This window comes from Acinonyx jubatus, chromosome D2 (genome assembly GCF_027475565.1).
Source record: "Acinonyx jubatus isolate Ajub_Pintada_27869175 chromosome D2, VMU_Ajub_asm_v1.0, whole genome shotgun sequence".
NCBI lineage: Eukaryota > Metazoa > Chordata > Mammalia > Carnivora > Felidae > Acinonyx > Acinonyx jubatus.
The window spans coordinates 49,907,005-49,934,678 of record NC_069393.1 but is presented as its reverse complement, the minus strand read 5'-3'; the positions used below and the strand labels follow the sequence as shown (position 1 = coordinate 49,934,678).

At 43.0% G+C, this 27,674-nt stretch overlaps 1 protein-coding gene across 4 annotated transcripts in view; it reads left to right on the top strand.

Annotated features, from left to right (window-relative positions):
• Positions 1 to 1,844: 1,844 nt before the first annotated feature.
• Positions 1,845 to 27,674, top strand: part of HTR7 (5-hydroxytryptamine receptor 7) — a 117,107-nt gene continuing 91,277 nt past the window's right edge. For 3 of the 4 annotated variants that reach the window (XM_053206987.1, XM_053206988.1, XM_027062605.2), the window contains exon 1: positions 1,845 to 2,738. In XM_053206987.1, the coding sequence (XP_053062962.1) occupies positions 2,194 to 2,738 (545 nt within the window). In that variant the 5' untranslated portion in view covers positions 1,845 to 2,193. The remainder of the gene's footprint in view (positions 2,739 to 27,674) is intronic. The other variant, XM_027062606.2, reaches the window with a different exon arrangement.

Here is a 27,674-nt window from a genome sequence, read left to right as displayed (position 1 = left end):
TAAAACTATACAAATTCTTTGTATAATTATGTAACGTGGAATATTACTTAAAAGAGCCAAGACAGAATGTAAGTTGCTCTGATTACTCAGGGAAAAAAAAAAAATACGAGGAAAGTCAAAAAAAGTTAAAGTGAGTTAAAAAATCAAAATGAGGAAAGTCAGAAGTAGCTTGTGAAATTACCACCTTAAAGAAATGTTTAAGAGGCCCTTGACACAATTCTAAACTGAAAACCAAAAAATTAAACCATTTCAATGTAGTCATGTGTGATCTTGGACAAGTCATTAAACTTCTCCCAACCTCTCTTTCCCTCTCTGTCTTGAAGGATAAACAAATGGTGTCTTTGATGGCTTCCGGCTGCAAACTAGTTTCCTTTTGTCTGAAATTATGTTTAATACTCACATAAGACTGAAGAAATTTCCTCATCCATTTCCTTAACCATTAAATGGTATTGCTTTGTAGCCTACATGTAGTCTCTTCCACTCTTCCTCTGACTCAAGGTATTGACCTGCTTATCTCATGCAGAGGAGAGCCCCTGACCTTTTCATGGTGAACACTGGCCCACCATTTAGGGATTTATTATTATTTTTTTTTACTTAAAAAAAAATCTGTTTTTGAATGGGTAGAGAGAAGAAATTGGACATAGTAATCAGGTAAACCTAGGTTTGAAGCCTATTACCAGCTGAAGGCAACTGTATTTCTTTATCTGGAAAAATAGGGCTACTACCCACCTTGAAGGAGAGTATTAGCTCTCAGATCAATACATTTTGAGCTTTCTGTTCCTTTTCTTCCTATTTATAATCTGCTAGGGCCTAACTAGAAAAGAAAACAGATTGGATTGCTTCCAGAGTCTTAAACTAAAGGAATCACTGCTTGCTTCCAATAAAACCTTTAAACAAAATGGAGTGGAGTAAGTCTCACAAATGATAGAAATCAGCCACTCTTACAGGGTTTGAATACCAAGGGGATTTTAGGCAATAGGCATTAAGTCAACATACACCTCCAGGATTCTTCTGCAGGGCATTGTAACCCGTCATTTCTTCGCTTATGTGCAACATTTCCAGAATACCATGGGATAAATTAACCCTCATTTCAATATATTAGGCTTTGAAGTCTGAATATAAAAGCAGCCAGGGATTATTTTCAGAGCCCGAGAGGCCTGCTTCTAGACGCTGGGGGGTTAGTCAGAATGGGTTGAAGCCCATGGAGGTCCCTTCCCCAGAGCCCAGCCCCCAGCCCCCCAGCTCCACCCGGGTGCCAAGACCTGAAGGCATCTCACCCTCTCCCTGTTTTCTTTCTTCAGATCTCCCACCCCCCACCCTTTTGGCTGCTTCTCCTTTTCCATCTTCGCTTTTTCCCATAAGTGGTCAAAATAGGAAACGGAAGTATCTATTTGTTGCTTGGTGTAGTGCTCGAAAAAAGGTTTTTTAATTAAGAAAAAAAAATCCTCTCCAGGTTCTTCATTTCGCAATGAGTCCGAACGTCCTCTGGCCCCCGAGTCCTCCCCCATCCGAGTGTTGTTCATACAGTGAGGAGGCTCGGGTCTGTCGGAGGGGGTCTGCGTCTCCAGCCGCACGGCAGGATCTGCGAGCGAGCGAACCGGCTCGGGATCCCGGGAGGCGCGTGGAGCACCGCCCCCCGCCCAGCTGGGAGGCGCGGGAGAGGCGGCGGCCCGACACAGCTGGGGAAACCCGTCCCGGGAGCCCGAGGGGCGCGGGCAGCGGCGCCGGCGGCGGCGGCGGCGGCGGCGGCGGGGACGCGGCGCGGCTGCCGCAGGGGAGCGGCGGCGGCGGCGGCGGCGGCGGGCGCGAGGGGCGGGGCGCACTCCGCAACTTCTGCCGCTGCCTCCCGGACGCGCTCGGCCGAGGCGCGCGGCTGCTGCGGGCTGCGGGCTGCGGGGCGGCCAGCCGAGCCGTGCCCACCGGCCCGCGAGCCGCGCGTCCCGGGCGTCCGTCGGTGCCGGAGGCGCCTCCCGCAGGGAGACTCGGCGCGGCCGCGCTCCCGCGTGGTCCGCAGCGGCTGGGGGCCCGGGACGTGCGGGGCCGCGAGGCCGAGCCGAGGCGCCCCCCAGCGGCCGGCGCCGGCCCCATGGCTGCGCCGGGCGGAGCGGAACCGGCGAGGTGAAGCCCCCGGGCCGGTGGCCGGAGCGCGTGGCGGGGGCGCCGGCTCCATGGGCAGCAGCGCACAGCGGCACGATGATGGACGTTAACAGCAGCGGCCGCCCGGACCTCTACGGGCACCTCCGCTCTTTGCTCCTGCCGGAGGTGGGGCGCGGGCTGCCGGACCTGAGCCCCGACGGCGCCGGCCCGGTCGCGGGCTCCTGGGCGCCTCACCTGCTGCGCGGGGTCCCAGAGGTGACCGCCAGCCCGGTGCCCACCTGGGACGCGCCGCCGGACAATGCCTCCGGCTGCTGGGAGCAGATCAACTACGGCAGAGCCGAGAAAGTTGTGATCGGTTCCATCCTGACGCTCATCACGCTGCTGACGATCGCCGGCAACTGCCTGGTGGTGATCTCGGTGTGCTTCGTCAAGAAGCTCCGCCAGCCCTCCAACTACCTGATCGTGTCCCTGGCGCTGGCCGACCTCTCGGTGGCCGTGGCGGTCATGCCCTTCGTCAGCGTCACCGACCTCATCGGGGGCAAGTGGATCTTTGGCCACTTCTTCTGCAACGTCTTCATCGCCATGGACGTCATGTGCTGCACGGCCTCGATCATGACCCTGTGCGTGATCAGCATCGACAGGTAAGGTAAGGGCCGGGCCGCCCGGTCCCGGGGTCCGCCTGGGGATGTGCGGGCTGCTCCCCCCCTTCCCCCGGCGCTTGCCTTTCTTAGGAGGATAAGCCAGACCCCTCGGAGGGATAAAGGGCTGCGCCTAAAATATCAACCCCCACACACCAACCGAGCAACTTCAGTTACAGCATAGCCTATATACACCTTTAAAAGAAGAGTCCAAAATGTTCTAGTTTACTGTAGTGAGGATTTTAAGACCAAAGTTAAAGTATTTTAAGCATTAGCAGTTCCACCAGGGGGTCCCTTGGCTTGGTTTTCAGACGGAAGGGATTTGATCCTCTCTGAACTTGACAAACCCTTGCTGTGAGCCTGGAAGTGTCATTTCTTACTTTAAGAAATCAGTCGTTGAAAAGCCTCCTTGTTTCCTGATTTTGGGAGCTGCTCCCCAGGGCCAGTGAAGGAACTGAGGATGGTTCCAGAATTGGGGGTTCTACATGTCGGAACGTTGCACTCCTATGATTGCTGATTCTGAATCTCATGCTTTTGGAAGTCTGATTTTAGTGTTTGGCATCGCTGTCTGTATCCTGCAGGCGTGCTGACTGGAGCCTAACTCCGTATCTGAATGGTTGGTTCTAGCCCTTCATCATATCTCTTGGGAATCTTCTCTTGAGAACTCCCCAGTGGAGTAATTGAAACAGAGGCTGACCATCTGTCAGAGATGCTGGGGGAAAAATTCCTGTCCTGGGTGTCGGATCGGGCTAGGAGACCCCAGGGTTTCTTCAGACTCTAGGATTATAGAATTCTGCAGTGGAGCATCTTTGGTCCTAGAAATACAGTGCAACTGACAGCTTGAAGTATGGTCCCAGTGCTCTTTGGCCACACAATAACACTGTGTTTCTCTTGAAACTGAAATATTAAACCTTAATATTCACCCACATAATTCTGATGTTTTAAAACTAGCACAGGACTGGCATCCTGTTGTGTTTAATGATACAGAGAAATGATTGCTTATTTTCTTTGTGGACCTACAGAACCTTTAAATGTGTAAACCTTTCAGCACAGAAGAAATAATTGGTGGCTCCACATTTAAAATGACAGTGCCTCAAAGGATGGTGTAGCACGAAACTGAGATTTTCTTCCTTTTCCTCCCTGTAAACACTGCTGTTTGTGGTTTGTTGATGTTTAACATGTTCTCCTATTTTACTGCTTGACCAGGGTTTAGAATTACTGAAGAAAGGGGATGATAGGAAAGGGGTATTTTCAAGAAAAAAAAATATATTGTATCTGCGTTTAAAGATCTAGGTTATTTTTAAAAAATTGATCCTGCCATTTTCTATATCATGCTAGGTAGGAGCCTCCGACAGCAAACAAGGAATTAGTTTTTAGAGTAGTGCGTGAATAGCATCTATAAGAATATTAGCTCTAAACTTGACAGCTGAAGTTCTGAATTACTGTAGTTAAGAATGACAAAAACATATGCACTCACAGTCTGGCTGTGGCAACAGGAACTAGGAGAGTGCACTCAATATACATAGTAAGTATATACATGAATTGTAAGCATAAAAATTGGACTGCTAAGCCTGTCTGAGCTTCTTGCATGAATGCAGTCCTTTTAAATGGAATTTAGTGTAATGCAACAAATATTAATTTATGGTGCAAGAAGTACATTTATAATATTTTCATTTCATAATTGATACTAACTCGTGTCCTAACACAGCCAGTGCTTCTGTTCTGCTGGGCACGTTCAGGTTTGGCTTGGGACGACCCTGAGGTTCCTATATATGAGCCAAAGGCTTTCTTCACTCAGTGTGCACATGTGACTTACCAGTAAGCAGCAGGCATGTCTCAGATACAGAGAGGTTAATCCTTCTTGGCAAGAGCTTCTAATTTCTTTGTCACGTATATCCTTACAATTGTCACAAATTGTGATATTACATAGGGATATAGATTCTGTCTCCTTATTTCCTCCTATAAGAAGTGTCCCATTGGTGAATTCTATTTAAAAATTATTTTAGAGGAGGAACATATCATTTTTTTAGATAAATGAAAAACTTAACACTGGAAGAAGACACAGATTGCTTTTCTTCCAAGAACACACAGAAATAAAAATGAGAAAAAATAAAAAAATAATAAATAAAAAATAAATTTAAAAAATGAGAAAAAAGAAAATGTGTTTGATGTCTAAGGTGAATTATTTCTTTTTTTCTTTTGTAAAGTTTATTTATTTTGAGAGAGACAGAGAGCTAGTGCAGGGGTGGAGGAGGGACAGAGAGAGAGAAGGGGGGAGAGAGAGAGAGAGAGAGAGAGAGAGAGAGAGAGAGAGAGAATCCTAAGCAGGCTCCACGCTATCAGCACAGAGCCTGGCTTGGGGCTCGATCCCACAACAGTGAGATCATGACCCGAGCCCAAGTAAAGTGTCGGATGCTTAACCAACTGAGCCACACAGGTGCCCCTAAGGTGAATTCTTTCTAAAGAGGTTGTTTTCTTCAGTTCCATTGTAGAATATGACCAATGATACAAAAATGTGCTAAGAAAATATGAAAAATTTTAGTCTTCGTTTATTCATTCCATCTTGAGTTCAAGGTTAGGTTACAGTGTGCTTTGTGCAGCATAATTAAAGATGAATAATAATCTTGCTTTTGAGCTCTTACTGTATTACAAGAGTTTGGCTATCTATTGAGCATTTCACTTATCCAAAATGGAGCCTTTGATTTTTCTTAGCCACACCCCACCTCACCTGGATGCTTTTCTAGCCTTTTCCAATGCAATTTCATGCCATTCTTCTTAGGTGGCCGCATTCCCTTCCCCGTACTCTTCAGATAATGAATGATTCATGATCATTGGAAAAGTAACAGTCATTGGATGGGAACGCTGTAATCCTTCCACTACCAAACAGTCTTTCACGTTATATCTGTACCTGTTTTTATTTCGGTCCAGTTAAAAAATGAGATGATATTGTGTCCCGGCCAAGGCCAAACCACCTACACCTCACATCTTCCCATCTCCTTTTACCCCAAGGATTTTGTTCCTTCCTTGATCCCTCCTCTCTTGTCTTCAGTGTTTTCTCTCAATGGGCCAAGCTTGATCTTCTATTTTCTTTTGGCCTCACTTCTCCCTCCAGTAACTGGAGTTAAGCTGCTCAAAGAACTGTGCCCACAACCTGTCTTTGTTTCCTTCCTCCTCAGGTAGGTAAGTTTGACACTTATCAGGTCTACTGGAATTTTTTTTTTTTTTATTTTTAAAAAAAAATTTTTTTTTCAACGTTTTTTATTTTTCGGACAGAGAGAGACAGAGCATGAACGGGGGAGGGGCAGAGAGAGAGGGAGACACAGAATCGGAAACAGGCTCCAGGCCCTGAGCCATCAGCCCAGAGCCTGATGCGGGGCTCGAACTCACGGACCGTGAGATCGTGACCTGGCTGAAGTCGGACGCTTAACCGACTGCGCCACCCAGGCGCCCCTCTACTGGAATATTTTAACTCGCCTTCCTAGCTTCACTTCTGTCCACCCTGCATCCATTGCCCATAAAGAAGCTAGAATGGTCTCTTTATAAAAAAAATTGTTTTAAAAAAAATTGATTCTAAGTGAGATAACATTTACATGTAGTGAAATGCAAAGATAATAAATGCATAGTCTGATGAGTTTTGACAAATGTCTGTACCCATGTAGCCAACACTCCAACCAGGATGTAGAATATTTTTATAATTTCAGAAAGTTCCCTTGTACCCCTATTAGAATGATCTTTTATTTAAATTGTTTTTAACGTTTTTTATTTATTTTTGAGACAGAGAGAGACAGAGCGTGAACGGGGGAGGGGCAGAGAGAGAGGGAGACACAGAATCGGAAGCAGGCTCCAGGCTCCGAGCCATCAGCCCAGAGCCCGACGCGGGGCTCAAACTCACGGACCGCGAGATCGTGACCTGAGCTGAAGTCGGACGCTTAACCGACTGAGCCACCCAGGCACCCCTAGAATGATCTTTTAAAAATAGAAATCACATTATATTTTATATATAGTTCAAAAACATGCAAAACAGTTCTATATGTTGTTTAGGTGAGCTTATCTAAGGAGTAAAGGAAAAAATAGTGCAGAGGAATGGAGAACACCAAATTCATGAGAGTGGTTATCTCTGGTGGGGTGGATGGAGGTGTCATGAGGGACTAGCTCATGGAACTATACTGGTAATGTTTTGTTTCTAATTCTAATGGTTGATACAGTCTTGTTTTTCTTTGTATAACTTTCCGTATGTCCGAAATACATTTTTAAATGTCTTTTGGAAATACACATGGGAAATGAATAAGCCTAAGCGTAGAGCGTGCTGAGTTTCTACAAAGTGAACACCGTAGTGTTGTCTGCCACTAGATCAAGAAATTGAATATTACAACCTTCTGCCCCTTTCCAGTTTCTGCTGCTCCCGAGGATGACTGTTGTCCTGACTTTTTAGCATCATGAATGAGTTTTACTTGGTTAGAACCTCATATAAAGGGAATAGTAGAGTATGTACTCTTAAAACAAGTTTTTTTAATGTTTATTTATTTTTGAGAGCTAGAGACAGAGACAGAAGGCAAGGAGGGGAGGGGCAGATAGAAAGGGAGACACAGAATCTGAAGCAGGCTCCAGGCTCTGAGCTGTCAGCACAGAGCCTGACGTGGGGCTCGAACTCATGAACCGCGAGAGATCATGACCTGAGTTAAAGTCAGACGCTTAACCGACTGAGCCCCCCGGGAGCCCCTATATAGAGAATATACTCTTAATTCTGGCTTCTTTTGCTCAGTATATGTGTGATTCATCCATAGATTTTAGTCTGTCAGTATTTTATTTATTTGGTGAGTAGTATTCCAGTTATCTTGCTTATCAATTCACCTGTAGATAGACATTTGAATTGTTTCTAGTTTCTGGTTATTACTAGTATTGCCACTATAAACATTTATTTATACGCATGTCATTTTGTGGACATGTTTACATTTCTTTTGGATAAATATTATGCTGTATAGTAATGTACCTTATTGTATTTTATTTATCCCCTTACATCTTTTGTGTTACTGTCGTCATGCATTTTAATCTACATATTTAAAAGATCTAATCTATTATTTTTGTTATTTTAAACAGTTAATAGCCACTCTTATTTACCCACATGTTTAGCTTTGCATTGCTCTACATTACCGTGTTTTTATCTGGGATCATTTTCTTCTGCCCAGTTAAACTTTCATTAGAATTTTTAAAATTAATTAATTAATTAATTAATTAATTTTTTAATGTTTGTTTATTTTTGAGAGAGACAGAGACAGAATGGGAGCGGAGGAGGGGCAGAGAGAGAGGGAGACACAGAATCTGAAATAGGATCCAGGCTCCCAGCTGTCAGCACAGAACCCAATGTGGGGCTCGAACTCAGGAGCTGAGAGATCATGACCTGAGCCGAAGTCAGTCGCCCAACCGACTGAGCCATCCAGGCACCCCTCATTTGCATTTTTTTAAATGACGGTTTGCTGGTAATAAGTCCTCTCAGATTTTACTTATTTGAAAATGTCTCAATTTTGCCATCATTTTTGAATGACATTTTCTCCGAGTATGTAATTCTATATTTGAGGGTTTTTTTAAGCACTTTAAAACATCATTCCATTGTCTTCAGGCTTCCATCATTTCTGTTGACAAATCAGCCATTAACCAACATTATTATTATTCCTTTGAAGATAATGTGTCTTTTTTCCTTCTGGCTGTTTTAGGATTTTCTCTTTGTCTTTAGTTTTTATTAGTTTTTCTATGCTGTTCCCAGGTCTGGCATTATTGATTAATTTTTGCTGTTTATTTGCTGTCAGCCCTGGGTGAGGTTCTTAGTAATTTTTGTACTTCTGCATTGATATCTCCAATCAGTTGGATATTATCTTTTTAAATAATTTTACTGTCTCATTCTTTCTCTCTTCTTCTATGTCTCAAATTTACATAATTTGGAACTTTTACTCTTATCACACATGTCTCTTACACTCTATTTTCCATTTTCCATTTTCCTCCGTGCTTCATTTTTACAAAAGTTTTGACCTGCCTTCCAATTTATTAATCATCTCTTCTGGTATGTCTGACCTGTTGGTTAGCATTATTTATTCAGTTATTAATTTCACACTCCTAGAAATTTCATTTGATTCTTTTTTTTTTCTGTATTTGATCGTTTTTGTTGACTTGAATTCTCTGCCTTTTCATGTAATTTCTCCTTCTTGTTATTACATTCTTGAGTATACATAGGCTCTTTTTATACTAATTCCAGTATCTGAATCACTTGTGGTTGCTTTGCGTGTCATCTGTTTCAGTTTTTTAACTCTGGATTTTGGGTCTATGTCTTGGCATGCCTAGTACATTTGATTGTACACTCAACATTTTTCATGAAGAATTATAGATGTTGTAGATGATGTTATTTTCCTCCAGAGAAAATAGCTGGTAGGCAGGCATATTGGTGGAATGATTATTGTAATCCAATTAGGGTTTGTGTTACTATAGACTGTGTTTTAGTGTTGATAGAGTTCTGTCTGCCACTGGCTGATGCCTCTTTCTGGGATGTAGCCTTCTTGGGATTTCAGCTGAGAGCAGGGGGTGTTCCCAGTGACTTCTCCCCCTGGCTTGTTCAGTACTCTAGTCTCTCCTCAGCACTGTAGATTGCTAAAACTCCCACTGAAAGCCTTTTGGGAAAAGGAAAGCCTTCTTCCTTGGCTTTTTAGCCTCCTGCCCTATACAACTTCAGAATGCAACCAATGACTTGAGGTGAATACCAGCCAAGTGTTGGGCTTAGTTTTCTGCCCCTTCCTTATTACTGGGATGTTGGCCTCTGAGGTCTTTAATTTTGTCTTTCTGTCCTCAAGAGATTACCAATATGTCTTCTGACATTGTTGCCTCTTCACAAGCAGCTCTGCTGAGGTTTTTTGCCTGATCCTCAGCCCCTTTCCCTCACCTAGTTTTGGCAAATGTCTCAAGGGAAAGAGTGCCTGCAGGATTTTGACTCACTGCTCTGTGGTTCTGTTTTCTCCAGGATTATTTTGTTTTCCTTAATTCCTGGTTGTCTCAAGAATTCTGTGGTGGCTATAAGCAGGGGTGTGTGTGTGTGTGTGTCTTTGTGCTTTATCAAGCTTTTTTAGTTGTTTCAGCAGAAGCGTTGGTCTGAAGCATCAAGTAGCTTCATCATAGCTAGAAGTGGATGTGTGCCTGAGATATTTTAAATATATACAAATACAGAGTACAATTATGTAAATTGCTCTTCTGAAAACCTTTCATTGGCTTTTCATTTCACTGGGAATAAAATGGAAAGTGTTTAGCACATCCATAAGGTCTCTGCATTGTTTCTGCCTCACTTATCAATGACAGTTTGTACCAGAGTCCATGTTGCTTTGCAAAGTATAGTCCCACTGATCTTTTCAGTTTCTCCATCAGGCCCATTCCATGCAAACCCACCAACTAACATATTTGCAAAACTATGATTTCATGTCTGGAGTTCTAGTTCCTAATATATCTGTTCCCTAATATATATATTTTTATCCCAACTTGGGAAGCTTAAAAGCGTTTAATGCTCTAGAAGGGCAACCATTAAAATCTCTGAAAAATACTAAGTATTGACAAGGATGTAGAACGAAGGGCACTTCCGTACATTACTAGTAGGATGGTGAATTGGTAAATCATTTCGAACATAGTTTGGCATTATTGTGTGTGGTTGAACATACATGCACCCTATGATTTTGCTATTTTACCGTGAGGTATATATCAAAGAGATTCTTGTCACCAAAAGTCTTGTACAGGAATATTTGTAATATCCACAAACTTGGAATCCTAAAACTTGAAATAATATATATGTGTATCAATAATAGAATGGATAAATAAATTGTGCTACATTTACACAATAGAATACTATTCAATAGTGGTTATCCAACTTGAGCATGTATCAGAACTATCTGGAGAGCTTATTGAAACACAGATTGCTGGGTCCTACCCCAAGAGTTTCTAATTCAGTAAGTCTGGGGGGAGCCAAATAATTTGCATTTCAAGCAAATTCCCAGATGATTCTGAGGCTCCTGAGTTGGGGGCCCTCCTTAGAGAACCATTACCATATGGTAATGAAAATGAACAAACTGGTTAAAACAAATCTCACAAAGTAACTTAAACAATATTTGGTTATAAAAATTTGAAACATATTTAAAAGTGAAGGGTATAGTATGAAGAATCTAATGTGTCCATTGCCTGGCTTCAACAGTGATCAATTTATGGCCAATTTATTCAACATATCCTTTGCAGCTCCTCCAATCTTCACAGTATTTTAAATCAAATTTTCAGTGTCATGTCATTTCATCCATAAATACTTTGGGGTCACAAACACAACGATGAGCAGAAGCCACAGAGTCCCAAAGAACACGTATAATGCAATTCCATTATGATAAAAATTTGAAACAAACAACCCTGCTTAGAAACCTACGTAAGTGGAAATTTTATAAAGGAAAGGAAAGAACTATATATCATGAGAACTAGGAGAGTGATTACTTCTGGGCATGCTTCTGAAGTGCTATCATGTTTTATGTCTTGACTGTAGTGGTAATTACATGAGTGTTCATTTTTAAAATTACTGCAAAAGCATCCATGTATGTTCTAGGTGATTTCCTGCATGTACCTTTTGTTTTATAATCAAAAGGGCAAAAGGATTTATTTGACGACATCTTGTGAGGTGTATCTGGATTTACATCAGATGGATGGTTAATCTGAGCCGGTGCAGTTACTGTTCCAGTGCTGTCAGCGACCATTCCTTTTTTTAGCTTCGTGTATGAGGGCAGGGGTCATGTTTGGGCTGTTAACAGTTAAAGGAACTCATCTGTATTTGCAGGAGCCATAACCCTTAGTTCTGACTGGGGTCTGGCTGGAGTCTCGCTTCCTCGCCAGGTACTGTGACTCATTCACTTTGACGATGTGAGTTGTGCTCTTGGCTTTAATTCTGCTATGATCAGCAGCACAGGGTGCATTCTGCCTTCTCTGGATTGCCTTTTTTTTTTTTTTTTTTTCTGAAGAAGTCATCCTTGCTCATCTCTAAATTAATTTTCAGCTTGTAGATACACTTTATGAGTTGATAGAATCCTCTTCTTCCTTTGCTATGAAAGGGTGAGAGGGAGGAGATTAAGCAGGTCTTCCTCTCTTTTGTGAGTGACAATTCCCATAAACTACTTTTTAAAAAATGTTCATTAATTTTTGATTGAGAGAGAGCATGCGCATGCACACACAAGTGGGGGAGGGGCAGAGAGAGAGAGAGAGAGAGGGGAATAGAGGTTCCAAAGGGGGCTCCGGGCTGACGGCAGAAAGCCCAATGTGGAGCTCGAACTCACCAACTGAGCCGAAGTTGGACGCTTAACCAGTTGAATCACCCAGGCGCCCCATGTAAATATATTTAAGGAAAAGAGTAGAAGTTTAGGTATGGCCGCGATGGACTTAAATTCTGACCGAGGTCTCAGGAGAAATGTTGAATTACACTGGTGATCGAAGGGCAGGAGAGTTTCCAGGCAAGGGGAACAGCAGATGCCAAGAGGCTGGAGGCAGTGAATCAGTCTGTGAGTGAACTTACAGAGAGGGAGCCAGAAGGCATCCACGTGAGGAAAAGCCCAAGTCTGCTTGTGGCCGATGCTGCTGGTTGCCTTTTCTTGACGCCCGTCACCCCCTTCCTCCTCAGTTACAGGAATTCCTGTTTTCACCTGGGAATATGGCTGCCCATGATAAAGTCTACATTTTCTCATCTCCCCTGCAGCTAGGTGTGGCCATGTTACCAAATTTTGACTCCAGAGATGTTAGTAGAAGTATTGTGTTTCAGCTTCTTGGAAACTTCTTTCAAGACATTTGGTGTGGGCCTTCTTCCTCTTTTTGTTTGTCTTTGCTTCCATCTTGTCTCCTGGAATTTAAGTATGGTGACTGGAGGCCTCGCTGTCATCTTGGTTGACAGAGGGCCACACTGGGGAAGGAGGAACAGCATGCTGGAAGGGTAGCCTGGACCCTGGAGGGCTGTGGATTCCACAGGGTTGCTAGAATCCTGACTTCTTAGTAATGGGTGAACAGATACCATTATTTTGTCTCTCACAACTGCTGAAGGTGCCAGTTTCTTACCCCACTCGCTTGTCCTTCCCATGGATGTCCACATGTATACATCGTAAAACATCATTGAGGGTATCACAGTACCATTCTTTTTTGGAAACCCTGTAGGAATAACAACTACCATTTTTGAGAGCCTTTTGTGCTACATAAATTCCTAGAGACTTGACATATAATATCTCATTTAATCTTCATGGCAAAGGTGTTTAGTGAGTGTCGGTAAGGGTATTTATTTACTGTCTGTCACTGAATGTCTCTGCTGGCCGAAGATGAACAAGAGAGAGTGTGAGCATTTTTAATCCCATTCTGTAGATGAGGAAGCTAAGGGAACACACACCTTCTGTGTGGGAGGAACAGTGTCTACCCCATGGGTTCCCCTATATCACTGTAGCCATTTCTTGCTGCATGAGGAGAACAGTCAAGGCCCTTTATAATTTAACTCCAGCCTCCCTTATAGCCTCAGTCTGACCAACTCCATCATAGGCCCCTCCCTCTCAATATGTCAGAACAGAGCTAATGCTCTCACCCCCCAAACTTGTTCTTTTTCCAGTGTTCCCATCCCAATCGGTGACATCAGTCTGTACCCATTTGCTTTGCTAGACATTTGGGTACCATCTTTGAAACTTCCCATTCAGCCCCCCACTCTCACCATCCAATCACCAAGTCCTGCTGATTATCCTTTCACTTTCCTTCTCCCCACTGCCATCTCCAGGAACTCAACCCGAGCCTCTATCATCTTTCATGTGGACCACTCAATGTAGCCTCCCAGGGGGCTCCCTGTATCTACTGCCCCATGTGAATGCAGCATGTGTAACCCCAGCTAAAGATTAGAGTCACCTGGGCAATTAAAAAACTAGCAATTCTTGGAGAGAGATCCTGATTTAATTGGTCTGGGTGGGCCTGGCCAGCAGTATGTTTGAAGATACCACCCAGGTGATTCTAGTGTGTAGCCAGATGGAGAACCCCTGAGTTAGGATGATCTTTTAAAAAGGCAAATGCAGGGGGGCACCTGAGTGGCTCAGTCAGTTGAGCATCCAACTTCAGCTCAGGTCATGATCTCATGGTCCATGAGTTCTAGCCCCATGTCAGGCTTGTGCTGCTTCAGATTCTGCATCTCCCTCTTTCTCTGTTCCTTCCCTTCTCATGCTCTGTCTTTCTCTCTCTCAAAAATAAGTAAACATTAAAAAAATTTAAAGAGGCAAATGTAGGGGGGTCTGGGTGGCTCAGTCGGTTGAGCATCTGACTCTTGATTTCTGTTTGGGTCATGATTTCACAGCCTTGAGATCAAGCCCCACATTAGGCTCCATGCTGAGTGTGGGGCCCGCTCGGGATACTCTCTCTCTGTATCTGCCTCTCCTTTTCTCTCTGTGTCTTTCAAAATAAATAAATGGGAAATAACTAAAAAGTAAAAAAAAAAAACAAAAAAAAAGAAAAAGCAAATGTGATTTTTATTTGTGGTTCCCGAGCTTACCTGCACTTTAGAATCACCTAGGAATCTTCAGAAAATTCCACAGCACACACCCAGGGCATCATAAGCCCAACTAATGCACAGTCTCGGGGGTAGGACTCATGCACCCCTATTTTGGAAGCTCCAGGCTAGTCCAGTGTGCAGACGGGTTTGGGCCCTACTCCATGATGATGTTTTCCTGCTTCTTTAATGGGTTAATGAGTTCCCCTACTCTTGAGATAAGGTCCTGAATGTTTAATGTGACCTAAAAGATTATACAATTTGACCTCTGCCTTAGTTCACTAGATTAGGGGTTGGTAAACATTTTTCTGTAAAAGGCTAGATAAATATTTCCATAAATATTTCAGGCTTGTGTGCCATGTGGTCCCCGTTGTAACTGCTCTGCCACTGTAGTTTGAACATAGACAATTTGTAGATGAATGGGAGTGGCTGTGTGTTAATAAAACTTTACTTATGGGTACTGAAATTTGAGTTTCATGTAATTTTCACATCTCATTAAATATTCTTCCTTCTTATTTGTTCAACTTTTTTAAAATATAAAAACCATTCTTAGCTGGGGTTGCTATACAAAAACAGGCAGGCCACATGTGACCTGTTGCAGTCTGCCAACTTTGCCCAAGATTTGATTCAATTCCATTTTCTACCCATCTGTCTGTCTCCCTATCTATCTACCTACCTACCTATCTCCCCCAAGTCCTGAATATTCAGGCAACCTTTTTGGTTTTTTCCTCCCATTCCTTGACATTTTGATGTTCAGGGCCTTCACAGGTCTTTTTATTGTACCCCCGTGCCTCCTCCCCCCACACTGTTCTACCTCTTTGGCTGGCTAATTTTTACCACTTTTCAGACAGGTCCTTGATTAGATGTTACTGTCCCATGCAAGTTTCCTAGAATCTCCAGATTGTCTTAAACAGTCTTTTTTTCTTACTAACTGCATTTTTTCTTACTAACACTCACCTTAATTTGTAAGGAATGGTTTGTGAAATTAACTGTAATGAACACATGATTTGTGGGATTAATCATCCGTACACTCTGCATGGCAGGATGTCCTGTTGGAGACTGTATCCCCATCCCCAGCATAGTACTTAGCACATGGTAGGTGTTTAGTTAATCATGGTGGGTTGAGTTGAGGAGAGAAGGTTGGGTACCTCATATTCTCAAAGGTCCGGCAGACCTTGACTTCTTATTCTCCAGCATTCTGTGAAACCTTCTTGGTGATGATGTAGAAGTTTCCTTGGGAAACCAAGTTAGGGTCTGGAGATTGCTGGAACAGAAGTGGTACGGAGGCAGTGGGATAGCCCCAATGGGTTGTCCTATCCAGCTGTAGTAGGCTAGTGAGTCACTGTCTGCTCTCCATACATATGCAGAACACTGACTTTAACAAAGCCCTAGTGATGTGAATCCTTAGCAGTTTCGAGCCACGGATTGTGTCTTTATTATCACCATTGTTGTGCCATGAAGCAGACGGAAATGCAGGCAAAATTGAATGAAAATCCCAGAGCCTTTTTCTTTCAGCCGAAAGACACATTTGCAGCCAAGCTCACACATCCCAGAAGGAGAGCGTCAGGTATCAGGCAGGAAGGTGCTTCCCAAGTAGCAGAGCACAGTAACTGGCTGTTGCGATACTATTTGTTGAGTTCACACTGCGGGCCCGGTCCACTGCTGGGGGCTTCGTGTAATTCACCTCATCTCATCCCCATGACCACTCCGGGGGCACTCTCATTCTGGCCACCTGTGTGATGAGCAAAGGGAGGCTCATAGAGGTTAAATGCCTTGCCCAAGAGCACACAAGAAGAAAGTAGTGGGATCACAGTTGGCTGGGAAAATGACTGACTTAGGCCTTTTGGGCCCGAAGGGTGTTGCCTTTGGAATATCATCAAGCACTAGTTTCTGCTGCCTTCCACAGAGGACAGTGATGACAGTAATTATGTTAGCCTAAGTGCAGAGCCTCTCACCTAATATCCTAGGGGCCAGGTGTGTTTTGGCACCCTCTCCTCCGTTGCTAATCCAGGACATCTCCACTCCAGTCCATCTGTTAGCTTTTGGGTTTGGGTTAGGGTAAGTCATTATGGAATATCAGGATCTGCTTCTTCACAGGTTTAAGACGGACTCTTGAGCAACAGGTCCTAATAGAGAGCCAGGTGTGTGTGTGTGTGTGTGTGTGTGTGTGTGTGTGTGTGTGTGAGAGAGAGAGAGAGAGAGAGAGAGAGAGGGAGGAAGAGAGGAGAGAGAGGATGCATGAGCAAGCTAGAGGAGATGGTGGAGCTGAGGTTTCTTTAATAGGCAAATCCTTGTTATTTGTCTACTAGATATTTAAGTACTGGGGGGGATACAGAGGTGGGTAAATACATGACCCCATCTTCAAGAGGTTGTCGAGTTGAGCATAAATTAAGATTATTTATTCACACATCAGAAAATTTGGACCCTTAAAAAGGTAGCTTATACCTTTTGCAGTCAATCCCTGTGAGCGATGACCTTTTTGGAAGAATTTGAGTCATTTAGCTTCTGGTTGCAAACAATTGGTTTGTTTGAGTGCTTCCATCAATAAAAACCCAGGTACTCTGGTCTGTTTTTTGAATAGTCTTTCTGTGCCTAAAGAATTCTTGCTGAGGACCGCTGCAAAATGATGGCCCCCGGGTCAGACCTAAATGCTCACTCTTCCGATGTTGTAGTGAAGCACAGGTTGACCGCCTCTGGGGACAGAGCAGCTGGGGGACCTGGGGGGCACATTCCCAGTGCATCTACGTGGGGAGCTTTATTTTGGCCCATTTTGCCAGTTTGCATTCTCACTTTGATCATGGGCTCTGTTATGATTCACATTCCTGAACATTCTATATTTCTGGGCATTCTGATAATATTTTCTGCTCTTTCAGAGAATGGTAGCTGGATAGCTTTCTTCCTTCCAAATGGTTCTTTCATCTGGAACATCCACCAGAACCACCCATTCGCAAGGGACTGCGAGTATTAATGCTTAAACCTGAGAGACTTCAATGGTGTGCTCCAGTCCAGCTATAATCTATCTGGTCCAGTTGCCTGAATACACGTTCTGTATGTTTGGTGTGAAAAACTCTCTGATATTCTCAATAAAAGTCTTTGAAAATTCTTCCATTGTGATAAGTAGATTGCCTTGTGCTTTCATAATTGATTGTTTTGGGGATACTGCTGGCCCCTGCCACTCTGGCTTCCTTTCTGGGTCACAAAGGCAATAATCCTTTAAAAGCAACTTCTTAACATATCACAATTGTTTTTTCTTATTGTGGGAGTCATAGGGGATTCATCTATTCACTTCTTCAACCTTTATTGATTGATTACTCAGTCTTCATTAGTTACTCTTCTGTATCCTAAACAAGGCAAATAAGGTCTCTCTCTCTCTCTCGTATCTTATATTCTAGCAAGAATAAATAGGACACAGAAATGTTTTTTAAAAGCACACTAATTCATTGGTAATATGTGCCATATGGAGAATTAAAACAGAGCAATGTATGGATTAGAGTGGGTACTCATGGAAGACCTTTCTGGAGAGGTGACATATGCACTAGATGTAAGTAACGTGGTGGAGCTGGCTCTGTGAAGATCAGGAGGAAGAACACTCTGGAAAGGCAGCAGCCGGTCAAGGCCTTGGACCAGGTGGTTGGAGTAGGGGATCACGGGAAAGCCTGGAAGGAAACGCAAGTAGAGCAGTGGTCACGAATTATGTTGGGATTTGGGCCAGGTGGAGTTTGGATTTTATGCCACGTGCAGTGGGTCCATTGCAGAGTTTGGAGTGTAGGGTGACATGATCCCGTTTACAATTTTAATAGTTCACTATGGTTACTTCGTGGAGAATGGATTGGAGAAGGGTAAGACTGCAAGCTGGGAGACCAATTGGAAGGCTTCTGCAGTAGTCAAGAGAAGAGATAACTGGGAATGGCGAAGATGGAGAAAAGTGGAGGGATGCAAGGTGTGTTGATGGTGCATCTGCAGGACTCAGGGTTGGACGTGGGGAGTGAGGGACAGAGAAGAATAAAGGGTGACGTGCTTTGGGCTCAAGCTACCCAGTAGCTTTCACAGATGCTGTTTACTGACTTTCACAGTCCGTAAACAGGAATGAGGTTTAGTGACTGTGATAGTAGTAGGACTGGTGGTAAAAATCAAGAGTCCAACTTCAGATGATAAGTTTGGTCTTGGTGGACATTTTGATGTAAGTGGTTAGAGTTCCAGAGAGAATTCAGAACTAGAGATCCAAATTTGGATGTCATTGTAAGTGATATTTAAAGGCACAGGATGGGAGGGGCGCCTGGGTGGCGCAGTCGGTTAAGCGTCCGACTTCAGCCAGGTCACGATCTCGCGGTCCGTGAGTTCGAGCCCCGCGTCAGGCTCTGGGCTGATGGCTCAGAGCCTGGAGCCTGTTTCTGATTCTGTGTCTCTCTCTCTCTCTGCCCCTCCCCCGTTCATGCTCTGTCTCTCTCTGTCCCAAACATAAATAAACGTGGAAAAAAAAAAAGGCACAGGATGGGAGAGAATAGTTAGGAACAGGGGCCTGGATACCAAGCCTTAGGGAGAGAAAACATTCAGAGGTCAAGAGGAGAGGAGAGGTTAGCAACATTTAAAAAGGGATGGTCAGTGCAATATGAGGAACACCTGGAGAATGTGCCATCGTGGAAATTAAGGGAAGTGTATTTTGAAAAAGACAGAATATCAACTATGTCAAATGGTGTTGCAAGGCCAGGCCAGAAAAATGGCCAATTTGGTGATCTTGAGGCCTAGTCATCCTGAGAAGAGTAGTTTCAATGGAGCAGTGGAATGGAAGCCCAGATGGAGTGAGGCAGAGACGATAAGAGGAAAGACGTGGAGACGGTGACTAGAAAAAGATCTTTCAAGAAGTTTCACTGATAGCTACTTAACCTGGGAGTCAGGCAACCTACATTTGAGCTCTGCGTCTGCTGCGTTGTATCCTAGTGATAATTCCTTAAGTACACGTGTTAAGTTCCATTACAATGGGCGAGAACTTTGACTTTGTTTTTTACTTCTACTTCTTCTGCACCTACAAAATTCCTAGCACACAGTGGGTGCTTAATCATTAGCTGAATGAATGGATGGATGAATTAATGTATATCCTACTAGAGCAGAAACCCTTTAGCTCAAGACTGTGTCTAGTTCATCATCTACAGGCTCATGTAGACCAGGCGGGATGCAAACATATTCCTCAATGAATAAATGTATCTGGTAAACTTGGGAGTAAAATAAGGCAGTTTGGGTTAGGAAAGGTCCCAGAGAATGGGACAGGATACAGATTCTGTCTCTGTGATTCCTGTGACCTTACATAAGTCACTATACCTTATCTCTAAACCTCATTCCTCATAATGATATAAATATCTCCATGGAGTTAATATGAGGAATAAATAAGATTATATCCAAGAAGAGTTCAGCTGAGGGCTTGCCTCTTATAAAATGCCCACAGATTGAGAGCATTGTTATTATTACTATTATTCATGTCCAACTCTGGGCTGTGGTGGGGACTTGAGTTCTGCCAGCCAGCCAGGACATCATCCTGGGGTTAGAGCTGTTTGAATTGGAGGGCATACTGGTGCCCTTCTTGACTCTTCTGTCTTCTTTCATTCTGAAAGTGATAAGTAAATCAAGTCTGCCTGCAGGAAGAGTCTGTGTGGGGTCTTGATGAGGCTTCAGGGAATGCCATCCTGCCCCCAAACCACCCTACCTGTCCATTGATGCCGGAAATAGGGGCTAAAGTCAATTTCATGATTAAGTTCAGACACTGCTTGAGGCAAGTCAGGGACTTGAATTTCTTCATGCTGGGGTGTGTTCAGTGGGTCAGTCAGGAAGGGTAAACAGCTGGTACCTTACATAATGTTGTAGATAATGGGGAGAAGGTGGTTGGTGGCACATCATCCCCCGTCAGATGACATCCTAGCTGTCTCCTGCTTTTGCTCTTTCTGTGTGTACTTCCTGAGTGTCACAGAAAGTATGGGGGCTGTTTCCGTTTTTCCTGAATATACCACATCCTCCCTTGCCTCTGTATCCTAATAGCTGTTGTCTCCTCTGCCTGGAATGCTCTCTCCTTTCCTCCTATTTCCTAAACATTCTTCAAGATTCAGCTAACACATCATGGTCTCTAGGAAGGTATCCCTGACACCGAGGTCTGAGTTGGGTTCTCTTCGCACACTCTCCCCTACAACCCTGAAATTCATTCTCTATTATCATCATGCTGAAATGTACCTGTTTATATTTCTTCCCCTGCCTCATATACCAAATGCTGAGGTCCTTGGGGACAGGGGCATCTTATTCATCTCTGTTTGTTCCCAGCTTCTATTGGCATGTGGAAGGTGCTCAGTAAATATGTGATGCGTAAGCGAGTGAATAAATGAATGAATGAAGCAAGCAAGCAAAAAATTGACTTATTTAATTGGGTCTTGGGTCTGAAACAAGTAGGCAGGGAAAATGAGGGACATAGAAGCCACGCCATTTATGATTCAGTTCTGCTCTGGTAGGCCTTGTTTCCTTTCTCCCTGAGTGAGGACCTCATCGTAGCTGCCAGGAGCATTTTTTTCTGACTTTGAAGGCACAGTTCTGCTTCACACGATTTATAAAGTCACTGTGGATTTCATTTTCAGGATGTTCTGTCATTAAGGTCTATTTGTAAAGGTGGCCAACATAACAGAGTTTTTAACTGCATGGTGCATTACATGAACATCCCCAGCAACCTTATGGGGTTAGCGTCTGAGTCCCAGAGGCAAGACTAGATGCTGGAAATAGTATAATGGGATCCACTACAGCTATGGATAATTCAAATCCACTTGCACAAAAGGGGAAATCACATAATAAAATGCAACCTTGCTTCCAGAGCCTCTCATTGCTTTATCTTGGGTGAGTCAGAGGCATTTTTACATTTCCACATTGGTTCCTGTCTTGATTCTTCTTCCAGGGAATAGCTCCTATCCTGGTAAATTCCTAAGAGACTGTTATTAGATTTCCCTCAAATGTCACTTCTGTGTAAATTATGATAAAAATGCCCCCAAATTCTTCCCATTCTTTTATGCACGTGCCTTTCGTGTGAGACTTTACAGCCCTTGTCACATTGACTCTAGGCTTGGCCTTACACCTTGCTTTGGCTAATGGGACTTTAGCAAACATGACTGAGGTGGAGACTTGAAAAGAGCATGTGTGCTGGAACTTGCCTACCTTTGCTGCCTTGGGGGACCCTGTGACTACTACCATGTGAAGAAGCCTATGCTGGGTGATGAGAGACTCATGGCTTAGTCCCCCTGTTTCCTTGGCTGCCAGTCCCCAGTCAGGCAGATGAGATTTTCATGAGCTGCTATCACCTGACCACAGACACGAGAAAACCCACTTGGGATGAACTGAATCTTCTGGGACCAGAACAGTGCAGCTGACCTACAGAATAGCAAGCTGAATATATGGCTGGTGTTTAAACCTCAAGGTTTTAAAGCAGTTTGTTGCACAGCAGAAGCTAATGGATAGCAAGCCTTCAGTGATCTGATCCCTTCTCTTCCCATAGTGATTTGTTCATGTTATGGCACAATGTCCGTCATGTTCTCTGGATGATTGTTTATGAGTCTGTCTTCCCCAGTAGACCTTGGATACTCCAAGAGCAAAAGCAATGTCTGGAGGGCTGGTAGGATTTGCCCACCTGACGCCTTCCCCAGGGCCAGGGACCAAGAACTCATTCTGGAAATGTGGGCGGGCTGGACGAATGTGTGCACAGCTCGGTTGTGATGTCTTCGAATCTTGGCTTCTGCAGCACCAACAGCCTCTTTACTAATTTCTTCCCCTCTCTCCAGCTAGGTATACAAAACGTGATGTTCTCTCTACTCTTAACATTTTGTATTTCCATGCTCTCTTTTATAGTCATGGTGGTATCTTACCCATCCTTATAATTTCTTAAGTGTATCTATAGGTAATAGCAAAGTCCCCCAGGTTTTTAAAAAATGGGATTATGTAGTCACAAAAGACACTAGCCAAAATGAAGCTTTTTGAAAAGAATCCAAGTTTCCTTTTTATAATTATATTTTTCAAATGGCATTATGTGATGATTGATTTTTATTTTATTTAGATTTGATTTGATTTTTGCTGTGTAAGATTTATATTTTCAAAATGAACAGTTTTCCACTGAAAGCTATTAATTTCCTTCTGTGTAAGGTGATGACTCTTCAAACAAATTCATTTCGTGGTTGTAACTTCAGTAAAAATCCCTGCTCAATTGTTGGCATTTTAGGAACCCTAGAAAGTTGTGTGAAAGGAATCCTCAGAGTCAGAATGAAGGAAGAGAAAGGTAACTCAGGTAAAAGTCATTAACACTTGCTAAGAAATTTTTGTTAGATAAGTGCCCAGTGAAGGATTAAACATTACCCTGTAGCTGTAGGACTCTGTGCTACGTGCTGACCATTTCATTGACTCATCCCAATAGTCTTGTGCACTAGGTTCTGTTACTCCCATTTTACAAATATGGAAAAGCTTAGATAATTTCATCAGGTTACTCAGGGTCAGAATCTGGAATCAAACTTGGGTATGCCTGATTCCAGAGCTGATGTCTTAACTCTTATGCTTCACAGAGAAGGGAATCGAAAGTATGGTCTGTTCCTGGTAGATTATGTGTCTTCTTTTAAAGACAAAAATCAAATAACGTACCTAGACCTTGGAGGTTCACCTAGGGCCATATCAGCATCTTGAAATATTCTGTACAGTGATAGGATAGGGGTTGGCCTTGGTGTGTGTGTTGGTCCTTACCTACCCCTGATTGTCCAGAAGTTCCAGGTTTGGCATGACAGAGGTCAAGTGGGGTCAAGTTGTCCCCCACCAAATTACCAGACAAACAGAATGAGAGAATATTAAAACTGGAAGGGACCTGCGCTAGTTCAGATCTCCGGGTCTACTCTCTACTTTGCTCTGCTCTGCTCTCTTCCCTGGGAAACTGATATGCTCTGTGGCTTCTAGTTGGGTTCAGTTGGTGGCAAGGTTAGGGAAGATATGATATCAAAGGGAGATCCTACCCTTCCTGAGGGTCACCTTGTACTTACTGTGCTCCTTGACTGGAAGTCACTGTTCCCCTCAAGGTGGCTCTTGCTACCTGACTCCTTCCTTCTGGGTCCTGTAGCTGCCTCCTGCCCTCCTTCCTTTGCATGTGGGGTGATGATTGTTCTATTGCTGCACTGTCCTTTATAGCTCCCCTACCCCTGCTCATACCTCTGTAGTCTCCCTGAATTATCCTAATTTGAGGGTGCAATTTATTTCTTGCTGAGATTTTGATTGATATAAACTTCTAGAGATCACGTAGTCCAGCCTTCATGTTTTATAAAGAGAAAACCGAAGCACAGAGACAGTAAGTGCCTGCCTGAAGCAACTGACTGCTAAGTGGCAGAACCAGAGCTTGGAAGGCACATCGGACTAATATCTTATCCAGTGATTCTCCCGTAAGCCCAGGTGAGGAAAGACCAGTGAATGCCACTATATTAGTTGAGACAGTTGCTTATTTTATTTCCTTTTCTTGTAGAACAAGAACTTAACTGAGTCACGTTTTCCTGTAATGACTCTGGCCCAGGTTATTGCTCAATTGTAATTGGGCAACTTGTTAGCAATGACTTTGGCCTTAATCTTGGACGCTCCAGAATGAAAAATGCCATGAATGGGCTTCTGTGTTTATCTGGTTATATATTTAAAAGCAGTGTAGGCAGATGGTTTGTGTGTGAGTGTAATTAACATCTTTCAGGACACATGGTTTTTGTTCTTTAGGAAACATGGGGTTTTCATTAGCTCAGTAATGCCCACAAACCACAGTGGCAGTGAATCAGGTTCTTACCATCAAGGGAAGAATACCATCACGCTGTTTATCAGTAGCATCATTGAATGGTATTCAAGCTGGAATTACTGAAACTTGGCTTTTGCCAATGTGCTGGCTCAAGATAAACAGTCAACATTTGTTGAATGATTTAATGATGAATATTCATATTGTCAATGAGCGGGAAATAGTAAAATTATCAGTAGCACCTACTCTGTCTAGAGTACTGCTCATTAATTCTTTGACTTCTGAGGCGTTCTCTGTTGGCTGTTGACACGTAATGAAATTAATTAGAATTCTGATGCCCTGACTCTCTTTATTTTTTATTTTCTGTTCATTTTGCATACCAGTGATGACGTAGAAAACGTTACATCTGGAATCCAAAGGTCCTGCTTTGAGGTCTCATTCTGTCACTTCCTTACTAACTGTAAGATATCATTTCACTTTCTTTGAGCCTCAGTTTCCACATTGTGGAGTTGGGTTGATAATACCTTTCTCATAGGATATTTTGGTGGCAAAAATCAAAACGTATGTGCAAGGGTACTTTTTTGTAAGTGGAGAATGATGCTTAGCTGTAGTATTAGGATGTTATAACTGCCTTTGAAATGATAGACTTAGTGGGACTATGGGTCCTATGTTGACGTTCTGATCCGTGTGTATTTTACTAGTTCAGATGCTTGGAATCTCCCAGTTCTGTGAAGCTCGCTTGTAATTCTTATGATTCTAAAGAGACAACTCAAGAAATGGTCAGAAAGCACGTTTCCTGGAGTGGATTTCCCATGCTGTGGGCTGTGCCTGTCTGACAGCATCCGGGTCCTTGCTCCAAGAAGTAATGATCTGAATTCGTGCTCAACTCTCTTCCCATTGAAGCTTTCCCCCTCAACGCTTCTTTCAGTATATTGGGGTTCTTCCTCTCTTTTGCCCACCCCCCCAATAACAAAACAATATCTAAAAGCTACCACTCCCTTAAGCTTCCTGAGAACTACTTGAGAGATCTTTATTATTTTATGATGCAAAACAAATTATTTCCCATCAATCTCTATCTCACTCATCAGATTAATCTTGAGCCTTCCCTTTCACAACTTAAGTCTGCATCATCTTGAGGAAAAAACCTGCCCCCCACCCCCGACATGAATTCTGCACTTTCTCAAAATGCAGAAGCAGCTGGAGTTAAGTATTTCTTCCTTTTAAAAAATAGCAGATTTTCCTTCCTGGTAAATGTAGATGTGAGTATGATTAATAAAATGCAAATTTACTTAAGAGCATTTACGCTAGCATAGCGTTTTGTCATTCTGTACTTTTTTAGTCAGCTGATACTAAAAGTGCAATTACTACTGAGTGTGGGTTTGAAAAATATTTTGACATTTAAAAGGGGTCCTCATTTTTGAAGAAGGATGAGAATCCCTGGGATATACCCTTTAGCTTATGAGATACTGCCGGAACTCTATTTCACCCCAGAACTAGGGAGAAGCAAGCTGATGCCAGTCTAAATAAGACTCTTGGCCTGGGGTCTGGAATGGTATACAGAGTTTTTGTTTCAGGTTTCTGCATTGAGGAATAAGACTGAAATAAAACCAGTGTCCAGGACAGAATTGAACTTGGGAACCAAGAGATGCAGTTGGGAGTGGATAGACCCCAGAAGTAGAAACCAGATACCAGGTTCAGTCTTCATGATGAAATTTAGGATTATAACTCTAAATTGTCCACAAATCAATGGATATGTGGGAGATGTGAAGGGGGCATAGGGCATGCTATTCAAACACAAGGTCCCAAACCTGGCAGTTCCTACTGACCCTCAGTCCCCAGTCTGGGGCATCTCTGCTTGTCACAGTGGATAAAGAGGCAGTATTTTAGTGAAAAGGGTGTAGGAGAGATTTTTCTGGGAAGAGATGCAAATGAACACTTGATTTCCACAGTGGTTTTTAGTTTTTTTTTTTTCCTTTGGTGTTAACAGCTTTAGTGATGTATAATTTACATACCGTAAAATTCGCTCATTGTAAGTACACACATTGGTGATTTTGAGTGAATGTATGGAGTTGTGTATTTTTTTTTTAAGTAGGCTTTATACCATGGAGAGCCCAACATGAACTCACCACCCTGAGATCAACACCTGAGATGAGATCAAGAGTCAGATGTGTATTTATCACCACAATCCAGTTCTGGAATATTTCCAGTACCCCCCCCCCCCCCAGTATATATACTGGAAAATATATATTTCCAGTATATATATATATGTATATATGTATACACACACACACACACACACACACACACACACACACACATGCAGTAAAACCTTGGTTTGCAACCATAATTCGTTCTGGAAACATGCCTGTAATCCAAAGCATTTGTATATCAAAGCGAATTTCTCCATAAGAAATAATAGAAACTCAGATGATTCGTTCCACAACCCCAAAATATTAATTTAAAAATGATTACAATACTGTAATGTAATACAAAATAATAAAGAAAATCCAAACTGTAGGGGCATCTGGGTGGCTCAGTCAGTTAAGCATCTGACTTTGGCTCAGGTCATGATCTCATGATTTGTGGGTTCAAGCCCCGCATCGGGCTCTGCGCTGACAGCTTGGAGGCAGGAGCCTTAGGGTTCTGTGTCTCCCTTTCTCTCTGCCCCTCCCCTGCTCACACTCTGTCTCTCTCTCTCGGAAATAAATAAACATTAAAAAAAATCCAAACTATAAAGAAAAATAAATTAACCTGCACTTACCTTTGAAAACCTTCCTGGCTGTTGTGAGGGAGACTAGAGAGGAGGGGTATTGTGTAGGATGACTTTCACTAACAGAATCACTGCTCTCTCTTGGTTCAATGGAATCAGTTTTCTGCATGGGGACCACTGTATACGCTCGCACAGATATTGTCTACAGTACAGTATTAATAAACTCTTGTCATATACTGTATTTAATGTAACTGGCAATAAGGCAGCAGAGGACACGTTCTGTATCTGCAGGCTGCCTGATCTAGAATGAAGCAAAGTATTCCTAAGCTTACTCTTGTATGGAAAAGCAAAGACCTGTCCATAGGTGCTTGAAAGTGACAAAAAATACACTAGTGCCAGTTGTGGGCACCTTCCGATGTTCTAAAAATCACTGATTTCTTCCACATACCACGGCCTGAGACTAAGCATCCAAGCATGGGAGGTGATCACCCACAATCACGCAGAGAGAGAGAGAGAGAGAGAGAGAGAGAGAGAGAGAGAGAGAGAGAAGAACCATTGGCTTAGTTGTGATCACGTGATGTTCAGCATCACATATCACTAACATTGCAAGACATCGCTTGTTTATCAAGTTACAATTTATTAGAAATGTTTGCTTGTCTTGCAGAACACACGCAGAGTCAGTTACAATCCAAAGTTTTACTGTATGTATGTATGTATATGTATATGTATGTGTATCTTGCAGTACAGAATGCTATTGTATGGATATACCACATTTTGTTCATCTACTCATCAGCTGAAGGACATCTAGGATATTCCACTTTTTGGGTATTATAAATAGTTCTGTTATGAACATTTATAGACAAGTTTTTGTGTGGACATTATTTTTATTTCTTTTGAGTAGATAACTGTGAATGGAAC